General features: G+C 53.9%; 3 protein-coding genes across 3 annotated transcripts in view; 2 read left to right on the top strand and 1 right to left on the bottom strand.

Moving 5' to 3' along the window:
- The first annotated feature begins 455 nt into the window (after nucleotides 1–455).
- LAMTOR2 (late endosomal/lysosomal adaptor, MAPK and MTOR activator 2) lies at nucleotides 456–3,468 on the top strand. Its single transcript, XM_046682584.1, has 4 exons — nucleotides 456–616; nucleotides 922–1,084; nucleotides 2,945–3,034; nucleotides 3,279–3,468. The coding sequence occupies exons 1-4, from the start codon at nucleotides 549–551 to the stop codon at nucleotides 3,333–3,335; spliced, it is 378 nt and encodes a 125-aa protein (XP_046538540.1). The 5' UTR covers nucleotides 456–548; the 3' UTR covers nucleotides 3,336–3,468.
- A 1,187-nt stretch (nucleotides 3,469–4,655) lies between these two features.
- RAB25 (RAB25, member RAS oncogene family) lies at nucleotides 4,656–11,625 on the top strand. Its single transcript, XM_046683975.1, has 5 exons — nucleotides 4,656–4,953; nucleotides 7,980–8,175; nucleotides 9,947–10,140; nucleotides 10,782–10,862; nucleotides 11,274–11,625. The coding sequence occupies exons 1-5, from the start codon at nucleotides 4,911–4,913 to the stop codon at nucleotides 11,399–11,401; spliced, it is 642 nt and encodes a 213-aa protein (XP_046539931.1). The 5' UTR covers nucleotides 4,656–4,910; the 3' UTR covers nucleotides 11,402–11,625.
- Nucleotides 11,626–14,867: 3,242 nt separating this feature from the next.
- MEX3A (mex-3 RNA binding family member A) overlaps nucleotides 14,868–22,013 on the bottom strand; it is a 7,800-nt gene continuing 654 nt past the window's right edge. The window contains exons 2-3 of the mRNA XM_046682019.1: nucleotides 21,797–21,925; nucleotides 14,868–18,181 (exon numbers count right to left, since the gene is read on the bottom strand). Of these exons, the coding sequence (XP_046537975.1) occupies nucleotides 17,076–18,181; nucleotides 21,797–21,925 (1,235 nt within the window). The 3' untranslated portion in view covers nucleotides 14,868–17,075. The remainder of the gene's footprint in view (nucleotides 18,182–21,796; nucleotides 21,926–22,013) is intronic.

Raw genomic sequence — 22,013 nt, 5'->3', positions numbered from 1 at the left:
TGGCCTGAATAAGGTCCATTAAGCACAGTTCCAGAAACCTGGGTTTTGCCCGCTTGGCCTTTCTGAGCGTTGGTTTCCTCAACAGTATTTTTCTCCTCATCTCACAGAATTGCGCATAACATAGAAAATTGCTTTGAAAAGTAACCAAACGTAGGCCTGACAAATACAAGGATTTTCTTTTTTTAATTACTGAATCGTGGATTGCCAAGCAGACATGATGACTTTTCCCTTCCTGAGGGAGTTAAATGTCCTTCCAATACAACCCCTTTCCTTTCACTCCCGCTCTTTTCCCCCATAACCGCGTGGTCTCGCTGGAAAGGCGAGCCATAGTTCCCAGAGTGCCTCGCGAGGCTACAAGGAACTACAATTCCCAGTGCCCCCCGCGGTGGGGCGGTGTTGAGTCAGAACCACGCAAGCCAGGCCAGGAAACTACAACTCCCAGGGCGCTCCAGAGCAGGGCAGCTGGACTACGGGAAGCGGCAGGCGGAGGCCCTCAGGAGGAAACTCAGGGATCTGGGTACAAAAGTCCGAGGTTAGGAGCCGCAGGCATGCTGCGTCCCAAGGCTTTAACCCAGGTGCTGAGCCAAGCCAACACTGGAGGTGTCCAGAGCACCCTGTGAGTGCGGACCGAGGATCCGAGCGCGAGCACTGGAGGGGGGCGGCGCGAGGCTCTCCAAGGGAGGGGTCGGGTAGGATCTCCGGGAAGGGAGGAGGTGGCAGAGGAGGCAGCAGCTAGGGGACGGCGGAGAAATCCCTTCTCGAAAAGGGACACAGACGTGGTGGGTGCTCGGGGCACATTCCAGGACACCCTCAGCCCAGACCCTTGCTTTCTAGAAGCGCTAGTGACGGGAGTTGGGACGGAAACCGAGGCATTTTACTCCCGTCTCGACCACGTCGGTGTTTCTTGCCGTCCCTTGCCAGGCTGCTGAATAACGAGGGATCTCTGCTGGCCTACTCCGGTTACGGGGATACGGACGCCCGGGTCACCGCAGCCATCGCTAGTAACATCTGGGCCGCCTATGACCGGAACGGGAACCAAGCGTTTAATGAAGACAATCTCAAATTCATCCTCATGGACTGCATGGTATGGAGAGGGAGCTGCTTCCTCTGTCGTGGAAGGGGAACCCGAGGGGGCGAACTGGACCCCATCCTGGATGGTTGGAGGGGCAGGGACAGGATCTCTGGAAGATTACTAAGAGTTGGTCTGCAGCAGCATTTATAATAGGCAGGACCCTATGCATCAAGTGGTGGTGAGGAAGGAGCCCTGGACCCGAGGTCTGACTGGGGTTCTGGTCTCAGCCAGCCACTTAACGTTTGTGGAACCTTGGGTAAGTCACTTAACCTCTCTGAGCTTCCATAGCACATCTCTAAAGTGGAAACAACACTCCCACCCCGACCGGGCTGCCCAGGGTTCTTGTGAAGATAAATGAAAGAGTGGATATAAACTGTCTAATGATGTGCAGACACAAAGTGTTGTCATTGCAAATTCACAGACTCACAGAAGCGTGGCAGAGTCCCCAGACCCTTGGCCAATCCCTTCAGTTTACAGAGAAAGGAGATGAAGTCCAGAAAGGGGAAGTGGCCATTAGGCTGTGAACTTCTTGGAAACAGAAACTGTCTCACTCACCTTTGTATGTGTTCAGTCAACAGATTTTTAGGTCCCTGCAATGTTCTCAAGACTGGGGGAAAAAATAGCAAATAGGACAGACAAAAACTATAGCCCTAATGGAGCTTGGTCTTAGATATACTTTAAAATAAGTAAAATATGTATGTTTTGTAAAATAAGTGTGTAAACATGTTTTTAAAAATAAGTAAAATATGTTATTTAAAAAAGTAGTATGTTAGGTATTGAAAATGTTATGGAGGAAAATAGAGGGGCATATGTGTTAGGGACAATCTGACTGCAAAGGTGACATTTCATCACAGATCTGAAAGAAGTTGGCAAGCCATGTGGCTATCTAGGGGAAGAACATTTCTGACAGAGAGAACACCAAGTGCAAAGGCCCTGAGGCAGAATGATGCCTGGTCAAAGATCAACAAGGTTGATGTGGCTGAGGTGGCATGAGAATGGAGGAGGTTAGTAGGAGCAGAGGCCAGAGAGGCAGGGAGTATAGCACCTGGCTCCCAGCACCCAGTGGATACCTAGTGAAAATTTGCTGAGCCGAATTGAAAAGGCCCCACGAGTGAACTCTCCAGGAAAGAATTCCACTGTCTCAGCTGCCTACCTCTTCCTCACCCCCTGCCCAACCAAGGATGCCATTTCAGTTCAACTGACGACTCCTGGGTGCCTAGCCTAGGGCTGGTGCTATAGGGCAATAGCTTTCAAACGTTTTGATCCCAACCCAGCCATAAGGATTACATTTTGTCAGAGCCCAGTGCACACATACACCCACTAAAACAAAAGTTTCATGAAAAAGTACTTCGCTTACTATGTGCAGTGCTCCTCATTTCTCTTCTTTTCATGCTGATCAGCCTTCTTAATTGATCTCCTAACCCTGGGGTCAGACTTGCAGTTTGAAAAGCATTACCGTGGGAAAAGAGGAGAAATACAAGTTGGGTTACTGCTCCCAAGCCCCTTACAGTGTCTTTGGGGTGAACCCATAATAATAACATCACCCATTTGGACAGCCCTTTGCAGATGCAAGACTCCTTCATGTTCACCAGCACCCTCACCAACTGGGGTGAGGTGGGGTTACAGAAAAAGAGAAACCAAGTTCCTGCGAGATTAAGTTTCCCAGGGTAACTTGGTTAGTGGGTGGCTATGCTGAGGCTGGAATCGGAGCTCAGGACCCCATGTCCAGGGCTGTGGCCAAAGCCCAGAAGCTCTTGCCGTGCCCAGGCCATGGAAGGAAGATATAGTCTCTCTCAAGAGGAGCCCTTGGGGGAAAGAGCGGGCTAAAGGTGCCAAGCAGAAAGTCACATCCCATGATATCACCCCCACCAGGAGGGCCGCGTAGCCATCACCCGAGTGGCCAACCTTCTGCTGTGTATGTATGCCAAGGAGACTGTTGGCTTCGGAATGCTCAAGGCCAAGGTGTGTATGTGCCCATCCCTCCACAGCCCTGGGCTCAGCCTTTGTGCTCCATCACTGTGTCCATTCCCATACCCACCACCTTCTGGAGTCCTTCTCATGTCACCCAATCAGTGTCTGGTGTGGGCTAACTCCCAAGAGCAGGCGTGGGCTAGGGGTGGGTGCTCAGTATTGGGTGTAGACCTGGATTTGGGATCCCTCTAGTGCAGGCTGTGTGTGGGACTGATTTCTGCTCTCCCTCTTGCAGGCCCAGGCCTTGGTGCAGTATCTGGAGGAGCCCCTCACCCAAGTAGCAGCATCGTAATGGGCATTGGTGGAAGCTGGAGTCAGAAAAGAGAGATGACCATTTGGAGGGGCAGGGCCCCCTGGGGAAACCTTCCTGGACTGTGGAGGGAGGGTAGGACTTTGTTTTTTCCAAGAATAAACTTCAACTCCTGTCTTGTGTCTTGGCTGCTTTCTTGGGTGGGAGGAATCAGAGGAGATAGGAAGGAGCAGGGGATGCTTATAGGATTCTTCATGTTCTGCAAGGATGGATTTCCACCCACTGGTTTCACTATGACCTCCAACAACCAAATGGTTTGGGGCAGTGGTGCCTCAGCTCCCTTGGCTTCTCCGGTGGTGTAACCTCACCTGGCCCCTGCCACTCAGAGCTGAATCTTACCCACGTGGTAGCAAAACCTTGGGAGTGAGCTCAGAGGAGCAAGGGGCTGGTGGGAGGTCATGTTGAACGTAGAGAATATAGGGCCCTGGGCATTCAGGGTCCTTTAGTCCTGACTGTCAGGGGGAGCTTTTTCTACTCTTGGGGTTGGGAGGGCGCCCCCTAGCGGCCTTCAAGGGACCACCCCTTTCATCTTCTCCCAGATATTCCTATGTTCACATAGACCCTCTCCAGATCTTGAAGCCCTTTGGAGATGGATGGCTTTGCTGTAAGGCCTCAGGTTCTGGAGAGGGAGCAAAAGAAACCCTGAAGACCTCTCAGAGGCTTTCATCTCCAGATCCTGCCCCTACACTCAGACCCCTCACCCCATCTGGCTGTTTCTGCCCCAGGTCTCCCCCTACCCAGTGTCCTTAGAGCAGGTCTGGATGGGGAGCTACCAGCCCCTTCCCAGTGCCATAGGAAGGGACCCATCTCAGGGAAGAGGTAGGTTGCAAATTCCAGCTCCACCCAGGGTGAGGCATACTGCCCGTCCCAGGCCCTGGGCTGTCGGGGAGGGGCAGAAGTTGCTGTGCCAGAGATGCAGCTCCCCCAGAGCTCTGCACGGCAGCAGGGTGACTGGCATCCCGTCAGCCCCAGGCCCTCGCCCCAACAGCCCTTCCTCTGGTTCTCCGAGATACCAGCTCTGAGGGCTCTGAAGGGAAACAGGAAGTCAAGTAGATTTCTGTTCCCTGAGAGGCTCTTTCTCACTCACTGGTGGCTGGGCCCACCTGGCCACAGGTCTCAGGTGCCTAGCCAGGCGTGTTCAGTCCTCATCTAGCTCTCTGAAGGTCCTGTCCTGCTATCAGCCCCTGGAGCCTGCTCACCTGCTTGCAGGAGGAGCCCAGGCAGAGAGCAGACACCCAACCTGTCTAACCTGTCTGACGTCATCGTCTCTCCACCCACCTGGGCCCCAGGTCTCCAGCCGCCCCGCTCTTCCTGTTCTCAGCTTCCGTCCTCTCAGCTTCCCTGCAGCACTCCCACCTGCCAGAGCTGAGCCTCCCTAGGCCCTGCCTAGCCTTAAGTCAGCCCCCAATCCCTCTGGCTGCAGAAGTTTCTTTACCTCCAATGAGAGTAGGGGCGGATCCAGGTCTCTTGAGAACTGAGGGTTGAGGGCGTTGCGCTAACGCATAGACACAGCACCTCTGCCCTTGAAGACACTTGTACCCTCCATGCGGAGCCAAGATGGGGAACGGAAACGAGGAAGATTATAACTTTGTCTTCAAGGGTGAGTTGGGTTCCATAAAGAGAGTGGAAGCCTGAGAGAGACCCAGAAAGAGACCAACAGAGCCAGGGGTGGCCCCTTCCTGTTTTCTCTCTCTTACCAGGATGCACCCCTACCCCCCACCCCAGGGCTCATCATTCCTTTGGATAAGAAAGAAGGCTGCAGGGAGTGGGGGAGGGTCTGGTTACTGGGGCGAAAGCCCTGGAGCTGCTGGAATGCTCTCCTGTTGTAAATAATGATGGTGATCACTTCTTAATAGTGTTGAGTTAGGCTCCTCTGCCTCATTCCAAACAGAAGCCCAAATCCCTGGGAATAGGCAGCCACTGCAGCACAAGAGATGGAGGTCAGACTTCAGAGAGGACTTCTCTCCTGAGAAGAGGGGAAACAAGCAGACTTAAAAGGAAGAAAGTCATCTTTCTGGGCAGATGTATAGGAAAGGAAAGATTTATTTCATCACGGGGCTGGGTGAAGACATAGGGAAGCTGTAATGATTTGGGAGCAGGGTCTAATAGGATCCGAAGGACTCTTCGTGGCCTTGTCTGCTGTCCCTTGGCAGACCCCTTGGGCCCAAATACCAAGCGCTAGGTTCCACTTGGCTGTTCCTGGAAGTGTGTGTTTCTTTCCTGCTCCTTTATCTCAGCCGCGGTGCTTGGCCCCTCTATTGTCCCCCCTCCCCCCCCGCCACGCCCACCTCCACGCCTCCTTCAGGGCAGGGTGGACCGGCGGAGCTCTGATTCCCTCTCCAGCCACCGCACCCCATGCCTCTCCCAGCCTCAGCCCCACCCTCTCGCAGGCTGGGACTCTCAGGCATCTGGGTTGAGGAACCTGTACTGTACTCCCGGCATCCTTCCCAGGAAGGGGAGGCTGGAGAAGGGTTAGCAGTAGTCTGGGGCAGTACTGCTACTAGTGACTGCCGTTTATTGAGCCCTTAGCATGTGCCAGCCACTAGCTCATTAATCACAACTCCAGAAGTTATCTTCTGCTCTGAAAGCATCACGATCAGGAGCCAGACTGAGTTCAGATCTCAGCTGTTCCACTTACTCGTTATTGCAGGTTGGGGTCTCCAGAAGCAGACCCTGAGAAGTTCAGGGTGTAAGATGTTTATTATGGATCAACACCAGTGAAAGGAAGGGAGAGGAAACAGGACTGGGCAGCGGGAGAAGCAAACTGCAGCACAGGATCACAAAGCCTCGGCCAAGGGCGGGCAGCCCCGTGATCCCCTCACCTTGCACTGGAGGCGGGCTGCCCAGGAAAGGCACGACCTCAGATACAGCTGCTGTCTGCACCAGAGGCGGGTGCTGAAGGAGCTGACAGCTGGAAGCCACCTGCTGACTGCACTCCCTGCAGCTGGGGACCAGTCCTTCCTTGAAGCCAGATCTGGGCAGCACACCTCTGTGTTTACCACGCTGGCTGTGTTACCTTGTGCAAGTCATTTAACCCCCCAAGTGCCACCGTTTCCTTTTCTGTAAAAATGGGATGAGAATAGTAATGGTACTTGCTTCATGGCATTGAGGATTAAATGAATTAATATGGGTAAAACCTTTACCCAGAGTAGGCACGTACTAGGTACTCAGTCAGTGTTAACAATTAATATCTTCATTTTACAGATGAGGATGAGACAGAGTAAGTAGCTTATGAAAGGTCACAGAGTCAGTATGCAAACCCAAGTCTGTCTGACTCCAAAGCCCTCGCCCTGAGCACCATTTGGGCCTGAGGAGAGGGCATGGAGCCCACGCACCAGAGGGATGGGATGGGGATGAAGTTCCCAGTAGGCGAGAGGCAGGAACGCACACACACGTGCAAATCCTGTTACCCACACACACCCATAAGTTTCCTAGCTCTTTCCTGCCCTACACAAATAAGGACTTTTTAAAGTTGGAGGAGGCCTTTATAGATTTTATAAACAAGGAAACTGAGACCCAGAAAAGGTGAGCCACTTGTTCAGGGTCACATGGCTAGTCAGAGCCTGAGTCGGGATCAGAGACCCCAGAGTATGTGGCTCCCAGGGCGCCAGCCCGCTTCTCCAGAACCACTCTGGGTGGCCTCTAATCCTGGATGCTCAGCTCAGTGTCAGTGCAATTTGTGGGTCATACTTACATCAGCCCTGGACACTGTACCCCAGCCCCCAGCTCACCCATGGTGGACACTGCCCACCAGCCCAAAGGCTCCTCATAGCCCCTCTGATGGATCCTTGTCCCTGGAAACCTGGAGGTAAAATCACTGGCCCAGTAACAGCAGTCATAACAGTAACAGTTTTGCACACTCACTATATCCTGGGCAATATCTCATTTACTTCTTACAATGACCCATAAGATAGTCACTATCGTTGTTCCCATTTTTCATATGCAGAAGAAAGTCAGAGAGGTTAAATAACTTGCTGAAGGACACATGGCTGGTCCAACACCCAGCCCCATGGTCTTAATCATGCAAGACTGCCCCTCCTTTATGGGACAACTGGATCCTAACTTCTTATACGCATATCTCCATACCTTGCCCCCACCCATAGACATGTCACCTGCCAGCTTTCTTCTCACCCACACCTGTTCACATCTCTGCTCCCATGCAAACACTCACACCAAACCTCCCTCTTGTCCTCCCACCTCATATACATAGAGACATGCTCAATGTTCTCATACATTCTCCCTAGTCCAGAAATATGCATCCTCTCTGCCAGGCCTTCCATCATCCCTGTCCACATTCACACACTCTGCTAACCACTCCACACAACCCCTGAACAGTGACATCCACAAACTGCCCACAGACATCACTCTATCACTGGAAACCCAGGCTGACTCTCTGCAGCCTGTCCCAACAGACCAGGCCCAGAACACTTAAAGAGTCCCTTAGCCCATTTCAAACTTATGGATGCATCAAGCAGGGTTGCAGACCCCATTCTCTGCCAGGAGACCTGGCTCCCTCCTCAGTTTTCTGAGCTTAGCTCCCCTTTTCTGACCAACAGACCCTCCACGCTCAGGTGGGCTTGGGGCCGCTCTGGTCCAAGCTCAGCCCTTATCTCTCCACTCCTTCAGTGGTGCTGATCGGCGAGTCAGGAGTGGGGAAGACCAATCTGCTATCCCGATTCACGCGCAATGAGTTCAGCCACGACAGCCGTACCACCATCGGGGTTGAGTTCTCCACCCGCACTGTCATGCTGGGCACCGCTGCTGTCAAGGCTCAGATCTGGGACACGGCTGGCCTGGAGCGATATCGAGCCATCACCTCGGCGTGAGCCTGGGGCTGGGGGGCTGCAGAGGGCTGGGGGTGCTTGGGAAGTCAGGATGCACCTCTGGAGGAGAGGTAGAGGAAGAGAAAGAGGCAAGGGCACTTAGCAGTATGCTCCCTAAATGGGATCACAGGACACCATGGCTGGTTGAGGAGACACAAGTATTGTGAGCCACAAAGAGTCTAGACAGGATATAGTGATGCTGACTACTGGGACCAAAACAAGAGTCATTGCCACCACTTAGAAGTCTTTGTTGGGGCCGGCTTGGTTATGTAGTTGTTAAGTTTGCACACTCTGCTTTGGCAGCCCAGGGTTCGTGGATTCGGATCCTGGGGGAGGACCTACACACCAGTCATCAAGCCATGCTGTGGCAGCATCCCACATACAAAATAGAGGAAGATTGGCACAGATGTTAGCTCAGGGACAATCTTCCTCACTAAATAAATAAATAAATAAATAAATAAATAAATAAATAAATAAAGTCTTTGCTCTGTGCCCAGGGAGGTACAAGGCACTTTACACTGGGCATTTTATGTAATCCTCAAAATACCACAGGAGTAAGGTGCTACCGTTAATCCAGTTTAAATACAAGAAGGTTGGGGTTCAAGCAGGTGAAACTAGGGTGGAGCTGGGATAAGGGCAGGCTCCCGGATCTAGTGTGCCCCTCACTTCTGCACAGTGCTTTGACATCTAACCACAGAAGGGAAGGGCAGGCCCCCTCAGCTGCGTATTTTTTCTTAAATTAATTTATTTATTCATTTGAGGAAGATCACCCCTGAGCTATCACCTGCTGCCAATCCTCCTCTTTTTGCTGAGGAAGACTGGCCCTGAGCTAAATCAATGCCCATCTTCCTCTACTTTATATGTGGGATGCCTGCCACAGCAAGGCTTGCCAAGCAGTGCCATGTCCGCACCTGGGATCCGAACCAACGAACCCTGGGCCACTGAAGTGGAACGTGCCCACTTAACTGCTGCACCACCGAGCCGGCCCCTCAGCTGCATTTTACAAAGACTCAGAGGATGCAGAGAAAATTAGGCCTCCTGACATCATGTGCAGAGGCCTCCCAGTCAGTATCAGGCCAAATGTGAGAAAGGTGGTGTGTGTGTGTGTGGTGGGGGACAGCACCTGCTAGGGGCAGGAAGCAGGAGTCAGGAGCTTAGTTACCCACCAGCACGACATGCTCATCACTCTTGGACAGGTCACCTGACCTCTTGCGAGCCTCAGTGGGCTCATCAGTAAAATGGGAGTAATTAGATGTCACCAGTCCAAAGAAGCCCCATCTAACTCCAGGAGTGAAGCTGGATGCTTGCAAGGATGCCTCGGATGGTCAAGTCAGGGATTGCTGCACGGGGTAGGCATTTAGCTAGTTCCAGAAAGATGGCCACAAGGGAGAAGAGGGCACTGTGGGTCAAGGAGCCATGTGAGGAAGATCTTGAAGGTGGGGCATCCAGGAAGCAGATTTGACCGCAGCCCTCAGATGCACTGGTGGATAGCAGGGGCTAAAATCAGAACAAAGGACCTGAGGAGGCAGATGGGCTATGGAGGAAGAGGGGAGCCAGGACCAGAATGCCTGGAGGGCTCTCAGCATGAGGCATGGGAGCCGAGGGCTGCCCTGTCTGGGTTTGGATCCCTGGACCTCAGTATTCCTATTTCCCCATCGCTGGTACTCATCTCTGGCTTTTTGGCTTGAGGCTTTGCTCTGAGGCTCAGCCTGTCCTCCCTGACCTCCCCTCTGTCCAACCCTCTACCCATGCCCTGGCCCCCCTCCCCAGGTACTATCGTGGTGCAGTGGGGGCCCTACTGGTATTTGACCTAACCAAGCACCAGACCTATGCTGTGGTGGAGCGCTGGCTGAAGGAACTCTACGACCATGCCGAGGCCACTATCGTCGTCATGCTGGTGGGCAACAAGAGTGACCTCAGCCAGGCCCGGGAGGTGCCCACTGAAGAAGCCCGCATGTTTGCCGGTGAGAGCCCGCCACGACCTAGTCTGACCCTCCAACCCGGCCCATGAAATCCCAGTGCCTGCCCCCTAGCCCTGCTCCCACCCTGGGGCCCCAACCTGGACTTCCTCCATAGGGTCCCCTACCCCCATCCCCTCTTCCTCAGGATCTCCAGCCCTTCCCTTCTGTGACCCTGTGTCCCTCGTTATGTCCCACCACTCGCCCTGAGACTGTCTTTAGGGGCAATTATTTATAGCTGCTTTTAAGACGGCCCCACCCCTGCAAGCAGGGAGGCTCCCCTTGACCATCTCTGTTCACATTTTCCCCAGGAGTTTTCTGGGGTTTAGAGGTAGCAAGATGTAGTGGTTAAGGGTGCAGGCTCCGGGGTCCCACAGCCCAGCCTCACATCTCTTTGGCCAGTTACTAGACATGGGACACTGAGCAAGTTCTTTAGTCGTTATCTCTGTGTTTCGGGGCTTCAGTTTCCTCTTGTATAAAAAAGGGATAATATTCAAACCTACCTCATGGTTGTTTTAAGGAATAAATGAGCTACACATGCCCAGGGTTTAGCACATAGCAAACATACACAGTAAACATTAAGTAAATGTTATTATTATTATTGCCTTTGACCCCTACCATTAATGGTGTGTTTCCTTTTCTGTCAGAAAACAATGGGCTGCTATTCCTGGAGACCTCAGCCCTGGACTCCACCAATGTTGAGCTGGCCTTTGAGACGGTCCTCAAAGGTCAGAGCCCCTGCCTCAGTTTGGCACCCCTATTCCATCCCTGGGCAGCGGTAGGAATGCAGACACCCAACCCTCACCCTAGTTGATTCCTCAGCCCCTTTGTGGGCCCCCAGCCTCCTCAGAGTGTCCCAGCATCGGCTCAGACCCTCCTAGTGCCCCCTACTCAGCCCGGAGCTTAGGGAAGGAAGCAGAAGGCCACACTTCCCGGGGAGCTGAGTGTTAGTCCTTCTCCACTCAGGTAAGTAGAAGGAACCCGGGTGCCCAAACTCAGCTTCCTTCCAGCAAAACCTCCTTCTTCCTGTAAGTGCAGCCACCCCCAGGACTAAGACAGGGGCATGCAGTGTGTGTGTGGGGAGCATGGGCTCTAAATCTTCTGACCTGATCACTGCCCTCTGCCCTCTGCCCTCTCAGAGATCTTTGCAAAGGTGTCCAAGCAGAGGCAGAACAGCACCCGGACCAATGCCATCACCCTAGGCAGTGCCCAGGCTGGGCAGGAGCCGGGCCCTGGCGAGAAGAGGGCCTGTTGCATCAGCCTCTGACCTTGTCTAGCACCAACCCTGCCCACTGGCTTTCTGGTGCCCCCCAACCCCACGCCAGAGGCAGGACCTTTCCCTGCCCTGTGGTTCCAGATGTCAGGGTGGCCAGTCCCCTGTTCACAGCTCCCCAGAGCTCTAAGGGCTTCATGCCCCACCCCCCATATCTCTATTATCTGTCCACCACCTTACAGACTAGGGCCCTCAAATAAAGCTGTGTTTTGTATCAATGCCTGGCCATCATTCTGCCTCCCATCTGTGCCTCTTCCTTAACTCTGGCCCCTCCTCTGAGTCCCTATTCCCCTTCCCCTCCCCCTCCCTCCATCCCCCCCACCATACCCACTGCCCCCCAGGGCCAGCTGCCTCTGGTGTCTTCTGGTCTGGGGACGGTGCCAAGGGGGCGGGGGGTGCCCGCCCTTCCCTCTGCCAACCCCCAGGGCAGGTGGGGGAGGGAGGACAGCATGGCGGAGAGGGGGTATCTGGAAGGCGAGACAAAGGAAACCATCGGCGGGCACCATCTGGTGCCCAAGGCCATGGTGCCAAGAACTGAGGTCACTCCAATGCCAGGGGTGAGGGGAGGAGGCAGGGGGAGATGTTAGAGAGAAGGGGGAGTCAGGGCCAGCCCTGTCTGTGTGTGCTGGGGAACGGGTTTAAAGCCTGGGCGGTGGAAGCTCCAAGTCTTCCATCCAGTTTTCTGCCTGATCCAAAAAAAGAGTGGGTGTGGTGTAGGGACAGACTGAATCTGGTGAGGATGAGTGGGGAGGGTCTGTCTCCCAGCTCTCTGCCCCTTCTCCATCGAGCCCAGGAGCTGGCTGTCCAGACAAGTCTCGTCACCCTGCCTCGCCTTCTCCTGTTCTGCAGGGCAGGGTGAAAGGAGGTCCGACTACACCCCAAGGAATAGATAGCAGTAAATGGGGAGAAAAGAGGGGGGATTGAGCGCTTGGAGACTCCAGGAGGGAGCTGTCAAAGTGGACAGGAGCCATCCACTTCTGGCAAGATGAGCAGGGACATCAGGACACTAGAGAAAACCCCCAGCTACAGTCCCCACAGCGGCCCCTCCCACTCACCCCAAGGTGGTTCAGACCTACATGCAGAGAAAGAAGCCAGAGCCTTAAGTAATAATACTTTTAATAAAATTAAGTTCTTAATAGCACATTTAATACATTAACCCTCCCCCTTCTTGGTTTCTCTGCATTTTGTGCAACATCACTTTGACTTGATTATTCATGGGTCTGGTTTGTTTCCCGCCTTTATTCTGCTTTTGAAATATTTTTGTTGGTGGATTTGTAAGTGTCTTCACTAGATGCCTCAAATTAAGTCTGACCACAATCCTACTCTACTTTCTACAGTGGAGAGACCATCCCTCCTGCCCCAGGGCTGTCTCCCCCCCACCCACCCTACCCCACCCGCACCCTCGAGTGGGGAAGGGGAAGCCCTCCCCACCCCAGACGCTACCTTCCCAAACTAGCGGGGTTTCTAGGACAAAAAGAGCAGGGGGAATCTGTCCCTAGGTGGGGCGAGAAGAGTAAATTGGGGAGAGGGAGATGTGTTTGGGGTCTAGGGCCAGGGAGGGGCATGACAGAGTCATTGGTGTCACAGAGCAGGCTCCTCTTGTTGAAAAGAGAGCCAAGGGGCATCCATACCCCCTTGGATAGGGGGAGGGACCCAACCTGATTGCAAGTTGGGGTTGGTAGAAGGCAAGTGCTTAAAAAATTAGTTGATTTCTCACACGCAAAAGCCAAGCTCCCCAATTTCCTGTGGGGAGGGTGATGTGCCCCAGGCCAGGACACACTAGATGACCCCTACCTGCACACTCACAGATGGAGGTGGACCGGGGCAGAGGGTCAGGGTCGGGGTCACCCAAAGTCCCTGCTGCCACCCCCTGCCTTTGTACCCCTGGGGGCCCCATTCTCCTAGGCCTTCAAGGAGTGTCTTTACTCCCCTCCCAGTGGATGGGAAGTCCTTCTTGGAAGCAAACTTCTATGAGACAATAAAGCACTTTGCAAACCTGTAAAGCACTGTGCAGCTTTAAAGGAGAAAGATTATTGTTATTCCCACTGCTACCATGGAGGCCAAACGCTAAGTGGAATATTGGGTGGGAACAGGGTTGGGGGACAGACCCCCTCAGTCCCACTGAAGCTCTGAGAAGGTGCGAAGTGTGTGCATGTGTGTGTGTTTGTGGAATGACCTACCAGGCTCTTGAATCAATCTGTAGTGAAGTGGATTGAGGACACACTTCAAAAAGGACTTCCTCAGTTAGGCCTGGAAGAAGTTGGCTCAGGAGGGTTGGAGCTGGGTGATCTCCATCCTTCCAGAGAGCCCCAAGAGAGGACATATCACTTTGGAGTGCATAAGGGCTGCCCAACAGAGACAGAGGGATGGACAGGATGGCCAGGCCCCCAGGTCCTGGGGTGCAGGCAACCGTGCTCACCCTCTTCTGCTGTCCAGAGCCCAGCCTCCACCTGGTAGAAATGATCAATGTCCATCCTTTCAAACACCCTGGGAACTCAGCCCCTCATCTATTTGTCCTACAATTTAAAAATTCAAGGATTCTCAGAATCAACCCCAGCAGACCGGAAGCTCCCAACCTTAACTAGCAACCTGCTCCCACCCTGGTATTTGAAGATGGGGTGACTCAGGGTGGACTCAGCCACTTCCCTCCTTTAGTTTCCTTTTCGGTACGACTTTTATACATTCTACTGGACCCAGAGGCCCTCAATGCTACTAAACTTTAAGCTATCTGAATATCGTCTACTAAGTAACTAGTAATTCTTTCTCTTTTTCTCTAGGATTATATGAAATAAATTTGAATTATTATTATTATTATTAATAATTATTATTTTGTAGTATTCTTTTCTTTTAAACCCCTCGGTTTCTTTCTTTTTCTTCTCTCTCTCTCATTTTTGGTTAAAAAAAAACAAACAAAACTATTTCTCTTAAATCTCACATCTCTCTGAGGGTTCCCGTAGGCCTGCTAGGCCTCAGTTCTGGACTCCCCCCACCCCACTCGCCCCTGGGACAGGGCAGAGGAAGGAGGGGCACCCCAGGATCCTCAGTACTCAATCCTACTGCTTCTTCCTTTCTCGTTAATCCCTTTCTTTGTTTGGCTCTGCCGGCTCCCCCGAGGGGGAGGGGGAGAGGGGAGGGGGTGCCCACGGAGTGAAATCCGATCTACTTGCAGGGCCCCAGAGGGACCAGGTTCCCCTAGCCGGTCTCCACCATCCATCCCAGGATGCTCCCCTCCGAAAAGCAAATGACATTCCTCCCCAAAAAAAAGCGGGGGAAAAAAGGAACGTAAACCCGAACATATATTAAAAACACTTTTTTTAAGATTTAACTCTGAATACAAATGTATTTTTTTCTTCTTCTCTCCCTACATATATTCTAAACCTTCTAAAGTTTTTTTATTTTTTTTAAGGATCACTTTATCATAAAATAAAATATCCTTTTCATATAATAAATTACCTAATAAAAAGTCTTTTTTTTTCATATTAGCCCAGGTTCTTTGCTACATTTATACGGTAATAAACGCCTTTATTAAAATAGAATATTAAATTATAAAGAACTGCTTTTTTTTTTTTGCTATTTTTGTTTTCTCTCCTCTGTGTTGGTCGCCTCTCTCGCTCCCTCTCGCGCTCTTTCTCTCCTCTATTTTGTCTCTCACAATGTGTGTTTTGCGTTTGTTTCTAGGTTTGGCTCAATCAGTAAGGGTGGGATTGAATTTTCCGAGCCCCCTAGCATAACAGTCTTCTGCCTTTGTGATAAGGAGTGGAGAGGGGGAGGGGGATCGACAGACAGACATCCCATCTTCCCACCCCCCTCCCCACCCCCCTCGGCGACCGAGGGTGCCCATTTGGTTTGGTTTCTATTGTACAGACATCTCAGGATGGCTCACATTGGCGGGAAGGAGGGAAGTTGTCACAGACCAGCTTTCCTGGCTGTGACCTCCTTCCTCTCCCCTCCCTGGCTGGTGGTCTGGAGGGGAAGGCTGAGGAGAGGTGAGTTAATTCACAACAGGAGGAAGGAGAGGAGGAAATCCCCTCTGTACCCCCATCCCTGCACCCCCTCTCCATCCAGGAAGAATGGGACTCTCGAGCTTAAGTGCTCAGAGATCACTTAGAGCAGTCCCACTCCACTATATACAAGAATCTCCTGGGACACCCGGGGACTCCCATCCCCCATGCTCTCCTGGCCCGGCCAGCGGAACCAGGAGGGTGGGAGGCTGGTGGCAGCCTCGAGTGAGCAGCAGGGAAGCAGCAAAGGGGTTGCAAGGCCCGTACAATACTTGATTCTTGGAACAGGCCCTGCCGCACCCCAGTCCTGCTTGGCCCTGGACTGACCCCTCTCTAAAGACTTGGTCTCTCTCCTTAACCACAATGAATAGGACAGAGACTTCATGATTTGCTCGCTAATAAGGGTTCGGGTCAGATCCAGTGAGGGGCACAGGGGGCGGGGTTCTGCAGAGGAGGAGGAGCAGCCCTTGCCACCAGCAGCCTCTCCTCCTGCCTCAGACCCTTTCCTGCTCCTTGAAACAGCAAACACACTACCTCGGCTCTCCCCTCCTACCGCCAGAAAATCCAGCCCAAGAACTGCTCCCCACATGTAATGCCCAAAGATGATAAAGGTGGAGGTTTGACCCTTTATGTACCCCAGTATTAGTCCCCTCCTCAAATTTTCTGAGAATGGGGATACATTCCATCAAGAATTTGAGGTGTTTCTTTGGAGGAGTGGGGGAGAGGGCCTCCAGATGCCAAAAGAGGAATTAGGGGGGACTACCAAAATGTTCTTCCCCCTACTTCTCCCCAGGAGGATGGTGTCCCCAAAGCTGGGCCGGAAGGGGCAGGAAGAAGGGGGGAGAAAGGAAGAAACAGAAAGAGCAAGACAGGGCTGGGAATGACAGCACCAAGGGGAAGCAAAGAGAAGAGCTGGGGAAAGAGCAAAGGAGAAAGGAGAAACCAAGGGAGGAAAGATGGGGGAGGGAGCAAAGGGAAAGCTGGAGGGGCAGACAGGGGCACCCCATCCAGATTCCCCTAGCCCAGCTTTGTAGGGACAGATGAGTTCTGAGCCTTTTCTCGATTGACATGCTTCTCCCCTTCCCCCAAGAAAATCTATGCAGACTTTTGAAAGGGCCCCAACCCCCTTATACCGTTAGAAACCCAGGAACAGATTCCCAAACAGGATATGGTGGTGGAGGGGTCTAAAGGGACATGTTAGGAGGTCAGAGGTCAGGACCAGAGGGCTTGGGGAGTGGAAAGAGTGCCTCTAGATACAGATGGTAACTCCCCCTCTCCCTTTCCCCATCTCCTTCGCAGAGGAAGAGGTGGTGTGATGCACAGATGGGGAGGGGGACAGGGGGGTCAGGATGCCTTGGAGGCCACCTCTGGCAAAACAAAAGTTTCTTTTAGCTGCTTCCAGATTGAAGGGTGTGTTGAGGTATCAGAGTTGTAACTCTAGGAAAATTTCCAGTCTGGCCCCCTCCCAACCTTTCCAGGACAGGGTGACCAGAGGCTCTGAAAGTGGCCCACCCTCCGGCCACCATCGCCTCCCCTCCCCCTCCCCAGCGAGCGAGTATCTCTAAGCACCTTGCCCCTCAAATCACTGATTTCCAAAAGGCCCTAGTGGAAAACAGCTCCAGGGCGGGACCCTGGGGAGTGGCCCCAGGAGGCATGGGGCAGGGGGCTTAGGAGAATATTCGGATGGCTTGCGTGGCTGTGATGTGGCAGACGGGACACTCCGGGTCCGTCCTCTCGCAGATGCGTACTGCACACTCCATGCAGAACAGGTTGTGTCCACAGGGCACGAGGGCGGCAGTCACCTCACTCTCGAAGCACACCATGCAATCCCGCCCGCCGCCTGGGCTCCGCAGGCCACCCCCGCCAAGTTTAGAGAAGCCCTGGAGGGGTTCTCCCGGCGGGCGTCTCGGGAGTCCTGCCAGTTCGGGCCCTGCTGAGGTGGCAGGGGAGCGATGCGCTCCTGGCGGCCCGGCGCGGGCCTTGGCGGAAGAGGAAGAGGAGGAGGCGGAGGAGAAGAGCACCGAGGTGGGCGTGGCGTTCTCCTGGCCCGCCCAGAGCGGGGGGCTAGTCTCAGCCACACCGTAGTAAACGTCCTGCTTGCCCACGCCATAGCCCGGAAACAGGTACCCGCCGTAACCAAAGTCCCCGCCCTGCTCGCCCAGGCGCGGGGCCTCAAAGCCAGAGTCCACTCCGCACTCGCCGATGCAGCCCAGGCTGTTCTGCCGGAAGGTGGAGAGGGGCTTGCAGCCCGGCGGATGCACTCGCCAGGCCTCCGAGTAGCGGCTATCAAGCGCGGCGTCGGGGCTCCCCGCCAGGAAGTCGTTTTCATTGTTGTACTCGAGGATCTTGCCCGTGCGCACGGCGATGTGCGTCTCGATCTCCTCGCGCGCACGCTCCACGTTGCCCGGGGCACCCGTGATCTCGAACACGGGGTCGCGGTCGCGGCTCGGCGTGATAATGTACGTGTTGGTCTGCTGCTGGATGCGCTTGATGGTTGCCCCCTTGGGGCCCACCACCAGCCCCACTACGCGGTAGGGCACTCGCACACGAATGGTCACTTGGCCTGGCAGAGCAGGCGCCACGCCGAAGGCGGCGCCCGACTTGTTGCGGGAGGCGCGGATCATGGAGAAGTGCTCGGCTGCCGAGATGATTTCCCGTCGGGCTGTGGCCACGTCCTCTCGCCGCCCAGTCACCATGAACACTGGCTCCTCACCCCGCACAGGCGTCTTGATGTAGGTGTTGGTCTTGGCCCTCAGAGCCTTAATCTTGCAGCCTGGGATAGGGTGGGGAAGGAGAGAGAAAAAGAAACTCACAGGATAGGAAGGTTTGAGCCGAGACCAATAAGCTCCTGATCTTTACTCAGATACCAGCCTCCCAGGAACCCCTCAGTCTACTCTTTGAACCCTGCCCCCCAATACACCCTGACTTCAACAACCCACTCATGTATCTCAGATCTACTCAATGTCTCTATCAACCACAGATTTCAAAACGTACCAAGGTTCCCTCGAATTCCATTCAGGACCCTCCAAGTTCATTCACTCCTTGAAACCCCTAAATAATCACTGACCCTCCTGGGCAAGCTGCTAACCTCAGATCTACTCACTAACTCTTCCCCAACCACGTGCTGTTCATTCAACTTCTCTATGGATTCTTGGCTACTCACAAACTTCCAAATCACTTAATCACCCCTACCAGTCTGTCACTGACCTTGATCTTTCCACGGAACTCTAATGCACTCAGTAACCCCACAATCTACTCCTCACTTGAACTCCATTCATTAAAAGTGTTCTCCAATCTACTCAGGGACCCCTGACCCCCATTTGCTGGATGATTCCCCCCTCCATGCCTTCTGCCCAGTAGTGTCTCCCAAATTCATGGCAAGTTTGCAGCAACTAGTGGAGGTGGGAGACTAGCAGGGGTCTGAGAATCAGAGCTTCGAGAGGGAAAGCAGGAGTATGAAAGGAAAGATAATGATGTGTGAGGGACAGCACCCGACCTTATGGACACTCCTGCCACCCTGTTCCCTGGGGGCAGGAGAGCTGAGATGGGTTTGGGGCTGAGTAGGGTGAGGGAGAAGGTATTCTGGACCTACACTCCTGCTTTGAAGAAGGAGTGGGTTAAAGCTGGGAGGTTGGGGAGAGAGGCAGGAAGAGAAAGAAGAAAGCTGAGACAAAGAGAGACAAAGAGAGAGAAGGGGAAAGAGAAGAGTGAGGGAGGCTGGGATGACCAAACCATCTCTAAGGGTGGCAGACCTGGATGGCTGACTGGACAAGACTCTGTCCTCTTTTCCCACATTCCCTCTCCCTGCCCTGAGCTTCACAGAGCCTCAGAGACTCACGCTTTCTCAAAGCACACATGCCACATGTATGTCAGTTTGCACACACTCGAACCTAGGAGCTGTGATGCACTGTGTGCCTTTACCTAAACAATACTTGTGGTGCAAGCCTAATGTACACTTTCACACACACACACGCACACGCACGCGCGAGCACAGATTCCCTGCGTTTCAACCCTTCATAATCCCATTCTTCCCTCCCCATCATCCCCAGCACACAAATAGTACATTCCTATACACGCCCACAACTTTTGCCCCCATTCACATATAGACATGTTCACACCCTCTCCAGGTACCCTATCATCATTCCCTTTCTCACTCCCCCACCACACTACCTATCCCCTCAAAAACCAACACCAGCAGTCCTAGTTTTCTGACTCTGCCCCAACCCTCCAACCACAGGCCTGAGGTGAGCTCATTTTTTTCTCTCCTTCCTCCACTCCAGATGGCTTCTTCTCCAACTCCACCAGATTTGCAGGTGGGAGGAGAGAGTGGGTTGGGGGCAGCTCTCCTCACCTTCAAGAGACCTCAGGAAGGAGAATTCGCTCCTCCCTTTTTTGTCTTCAGACCTCTTGGCAGTTGAGAAGTCCTACCTGTTGTCAGGCCCACATCCCTGCTGCTTTAATGTCAGTAAAAGACTGTTCTATTTGTGAGGCATGGAGGGCTGAGGAACAGTGAAGTCCTCTCTCCTACAACTTCTGCTCACATGGCGTCTGATAGGCACCTGGGTTCTGGCTCTAAGTTTGGGGTCCATAAATTTAAGTGAGAGCTAGGTATCTTTGGGGGTTGGGGTGGGGAGGACAAGCCCGGGCATAAGAGGAAGGAAAAAAGCTAGAGGCCTGGAGGTGCAGAACTGATGGTACACCTCAGCCTGGCTTTCAAAACCCTGAAGAAGTATCTTTTGAAGGGAAGACCCACTGGGCTTCATCTTCTTAGAGGTCAAATAGAGGAGCACTGACACTGCAGCAGGAGGAGGGAGGTTAGACAAGAGGGAGTACTTCCATATACTTAAGGAATGAGGAGGAGGTTTATCTTCTCTGAATAGGAGAAATCCCCCTACTTTTATGAGAGACAGGCCCATCTGATGCGGAGGCAGAAGAGGAAAGAATGACTCCATGAAATTCTGGGGCCTCCCAAGATCACCCCCACATCCAAGAAAAGATACAAGTGTCACCACCCAATTCCAGGGCTCTGGGTCCCTAGTTTCTGGCAACAAGAGGAAATCCAACTTTTTAAACCAGAAATCTCAAGAGATGGAGTGCCCCAGGGGGATGAGTGCTGTGCAGGGGAGTGGCATCTTCCCCTCCTCCATTCTGGATCTCCCTGCACAGTCCCCCAGCCCCCAGCACTCCGGGTGGAAGAGGTGGGATGTGGAGTAAGGGCCCCCCTGGCTTGCCTCCCCTCTTCCCCTGCCAGCAGCCGGCCTCCTCCCTCACTCCCAGCCGGAATGCAGCTCCTCTATTGTTCCCCACGGTGGGACAGCTCCTCCCCGGCTCCTCCCCCACCCCACACCTCCCCAGCCCAGCCCCCTTGCAATTGCCAAATCCCACCCCCCCCACACTCCCCTTTGGGAAACTGGGAGAAGGAAGGGTCCCCAAGATACCGTCTGCTCAGTCTGGACCCTCACCAACACTCCCACCCCCACCCACCCAGGGATGCTGGAGCAGAGGAGGGTGTGGTATCAGACATACTACACTGGATTAATTCTACACCCCCTGTCCCCCAACAACACACCCAGACGCACACCCTCCACCAAATCTCCAGGTAAAGGTTTCTTACCCCCCCAGCATGCCCCCTCGCACGCTGTCCTACTCTCTCACGACCAGAGACCCCTTTCCAGGCCTCTGGCCCCTGGCCGTGGCCAGCCCAGAACAAAAGCCTGAGAGGGAGGAGGAGAGGTCCACGCCAGGACGTGGCACTTCGTTGGAGGCACCCCTTCCAAAACCCCATAGACCGTTCAACTTTGGTGTGTGGGTGACCACAGGACTCCCTCCTCCCAGCAGCCCCCTCCCCACCTCTCCCCCAGGCTGGGACCCTCCCATGAGCCACACCCCCTTCCATTCCTACACTTAGCCCAACAAAGAGACAGATAGTCGAGCTTCCCGGGCCAAGTCTCCCCCAAAGTCTGTAACTTCAGGCGGCTGGGGGTCCCAGGGGTGCCCCCTCCCCAACCCACTATCGGATACCAGAATAGGGGCTTCTGAGTAACTCTTTGCACATTCCGCCAGTTTTTCTGGCTAGGAGTGGACGCCCCCTCCGGACAGCCTCCCTGGATTAGGAGACCGAGTCTCCCTCCCTTTTCCCTCTCTCTATGAGAGGATATTTCTTTGTCTAAGGGCAGAGCCCTGGGGGAGGAAGGATCCGGAGAACAGTCCCGACTTGGGGGTAGCAGGGAACTTTGTGGCACTTGGAAATCAGGGTAGGGGGCGGGTCCCCCTTTGTGGGGAAGGGACGGAGCCAGCGGCGGGCATGGAGAGAGGAAATGAACTTTCCGTGCTAGGGATGGGGTGCCCCCCACTTCAGTCCTTCTCCGCGGTCCAGGCGCCCGCTTACCTTGCCTGCCCACGATCTCGGCCACGTGCTCGGAGGTGGGCACGGGTACACACTCGGTGGTGTTGCTGCTGCCCTTCAGGCGCAGCTCGGCCTCTTTGTAGAGAGCGCAGAGCTTGGCGTCGCTGGCCCCTTTGGGGGCGGTGGGGGGCTGGGGCGTCTGCGCCGCGGGGGCCGCCGTCGGGGCGGCCGGGGGCGCCGCGGGCGGCGGCGGCGGGGC

Source organism: Equus quagga, chromosome 13, assembly GCF_021613505.1.
Source record: "Equus quagga isolate Etosha38 chromosome 13, UCLA_HA_Equagga_1.0, whole genome shotgun sequence".
NCBI classification, from domain to species: domain Eukaryota; kingdom Metazoa; phylum Chordata; class Mammalia; order Perissodactyla; family Equidae; genus Equus; species Equus quagga.
This window is presented reverse-complemented; position numbering and strand designations above follow the sequence as displayed.

Coding starts and splice junctions, on each gene's coding strand:
- LAMTOR2 (XM_046682584.1), top strand. CDS start 549: ATGCTGCGTCCCAAGGCTTTAACCCAGGTGCTGAGCCAAGCCAACACT. Junction 1,085..2,944: donor TCATCCTCATGGACTGCATG/GTATGGAGAGGG, acceptor CACCCCCACCAG/GAGGGCCGCGTAGCCATCAC. Junction 3,035..3,278: donor TCGGAATGCTCAAGGCCAAG/GTGTGTATGTGC, acceptor TCCCTCTTGCAG/GCCCAGGCCTTGGTGCAGTA.
- RAB25 (XM_046683975.1), top strand. CDS start 4,911: ATGGGGAACGGAAACGAGGAAGATTATAACTTTGTCTTCAAGG. Junction 4,954..7,979: donor TTATAACTTTGTCTTCAAGG/GTGAGTTGGGTT, acceptor CCACTCCTTCAG/TGGTGCTGATCGGCGAGTCA. Junction 10,141..10,781: donor AGAAGCCCGCATGTTTGCCG/GTGAGAGCCCGC, acceptor CTTTTCTGTCAG/AAAACAATGGGCTGCTATTC.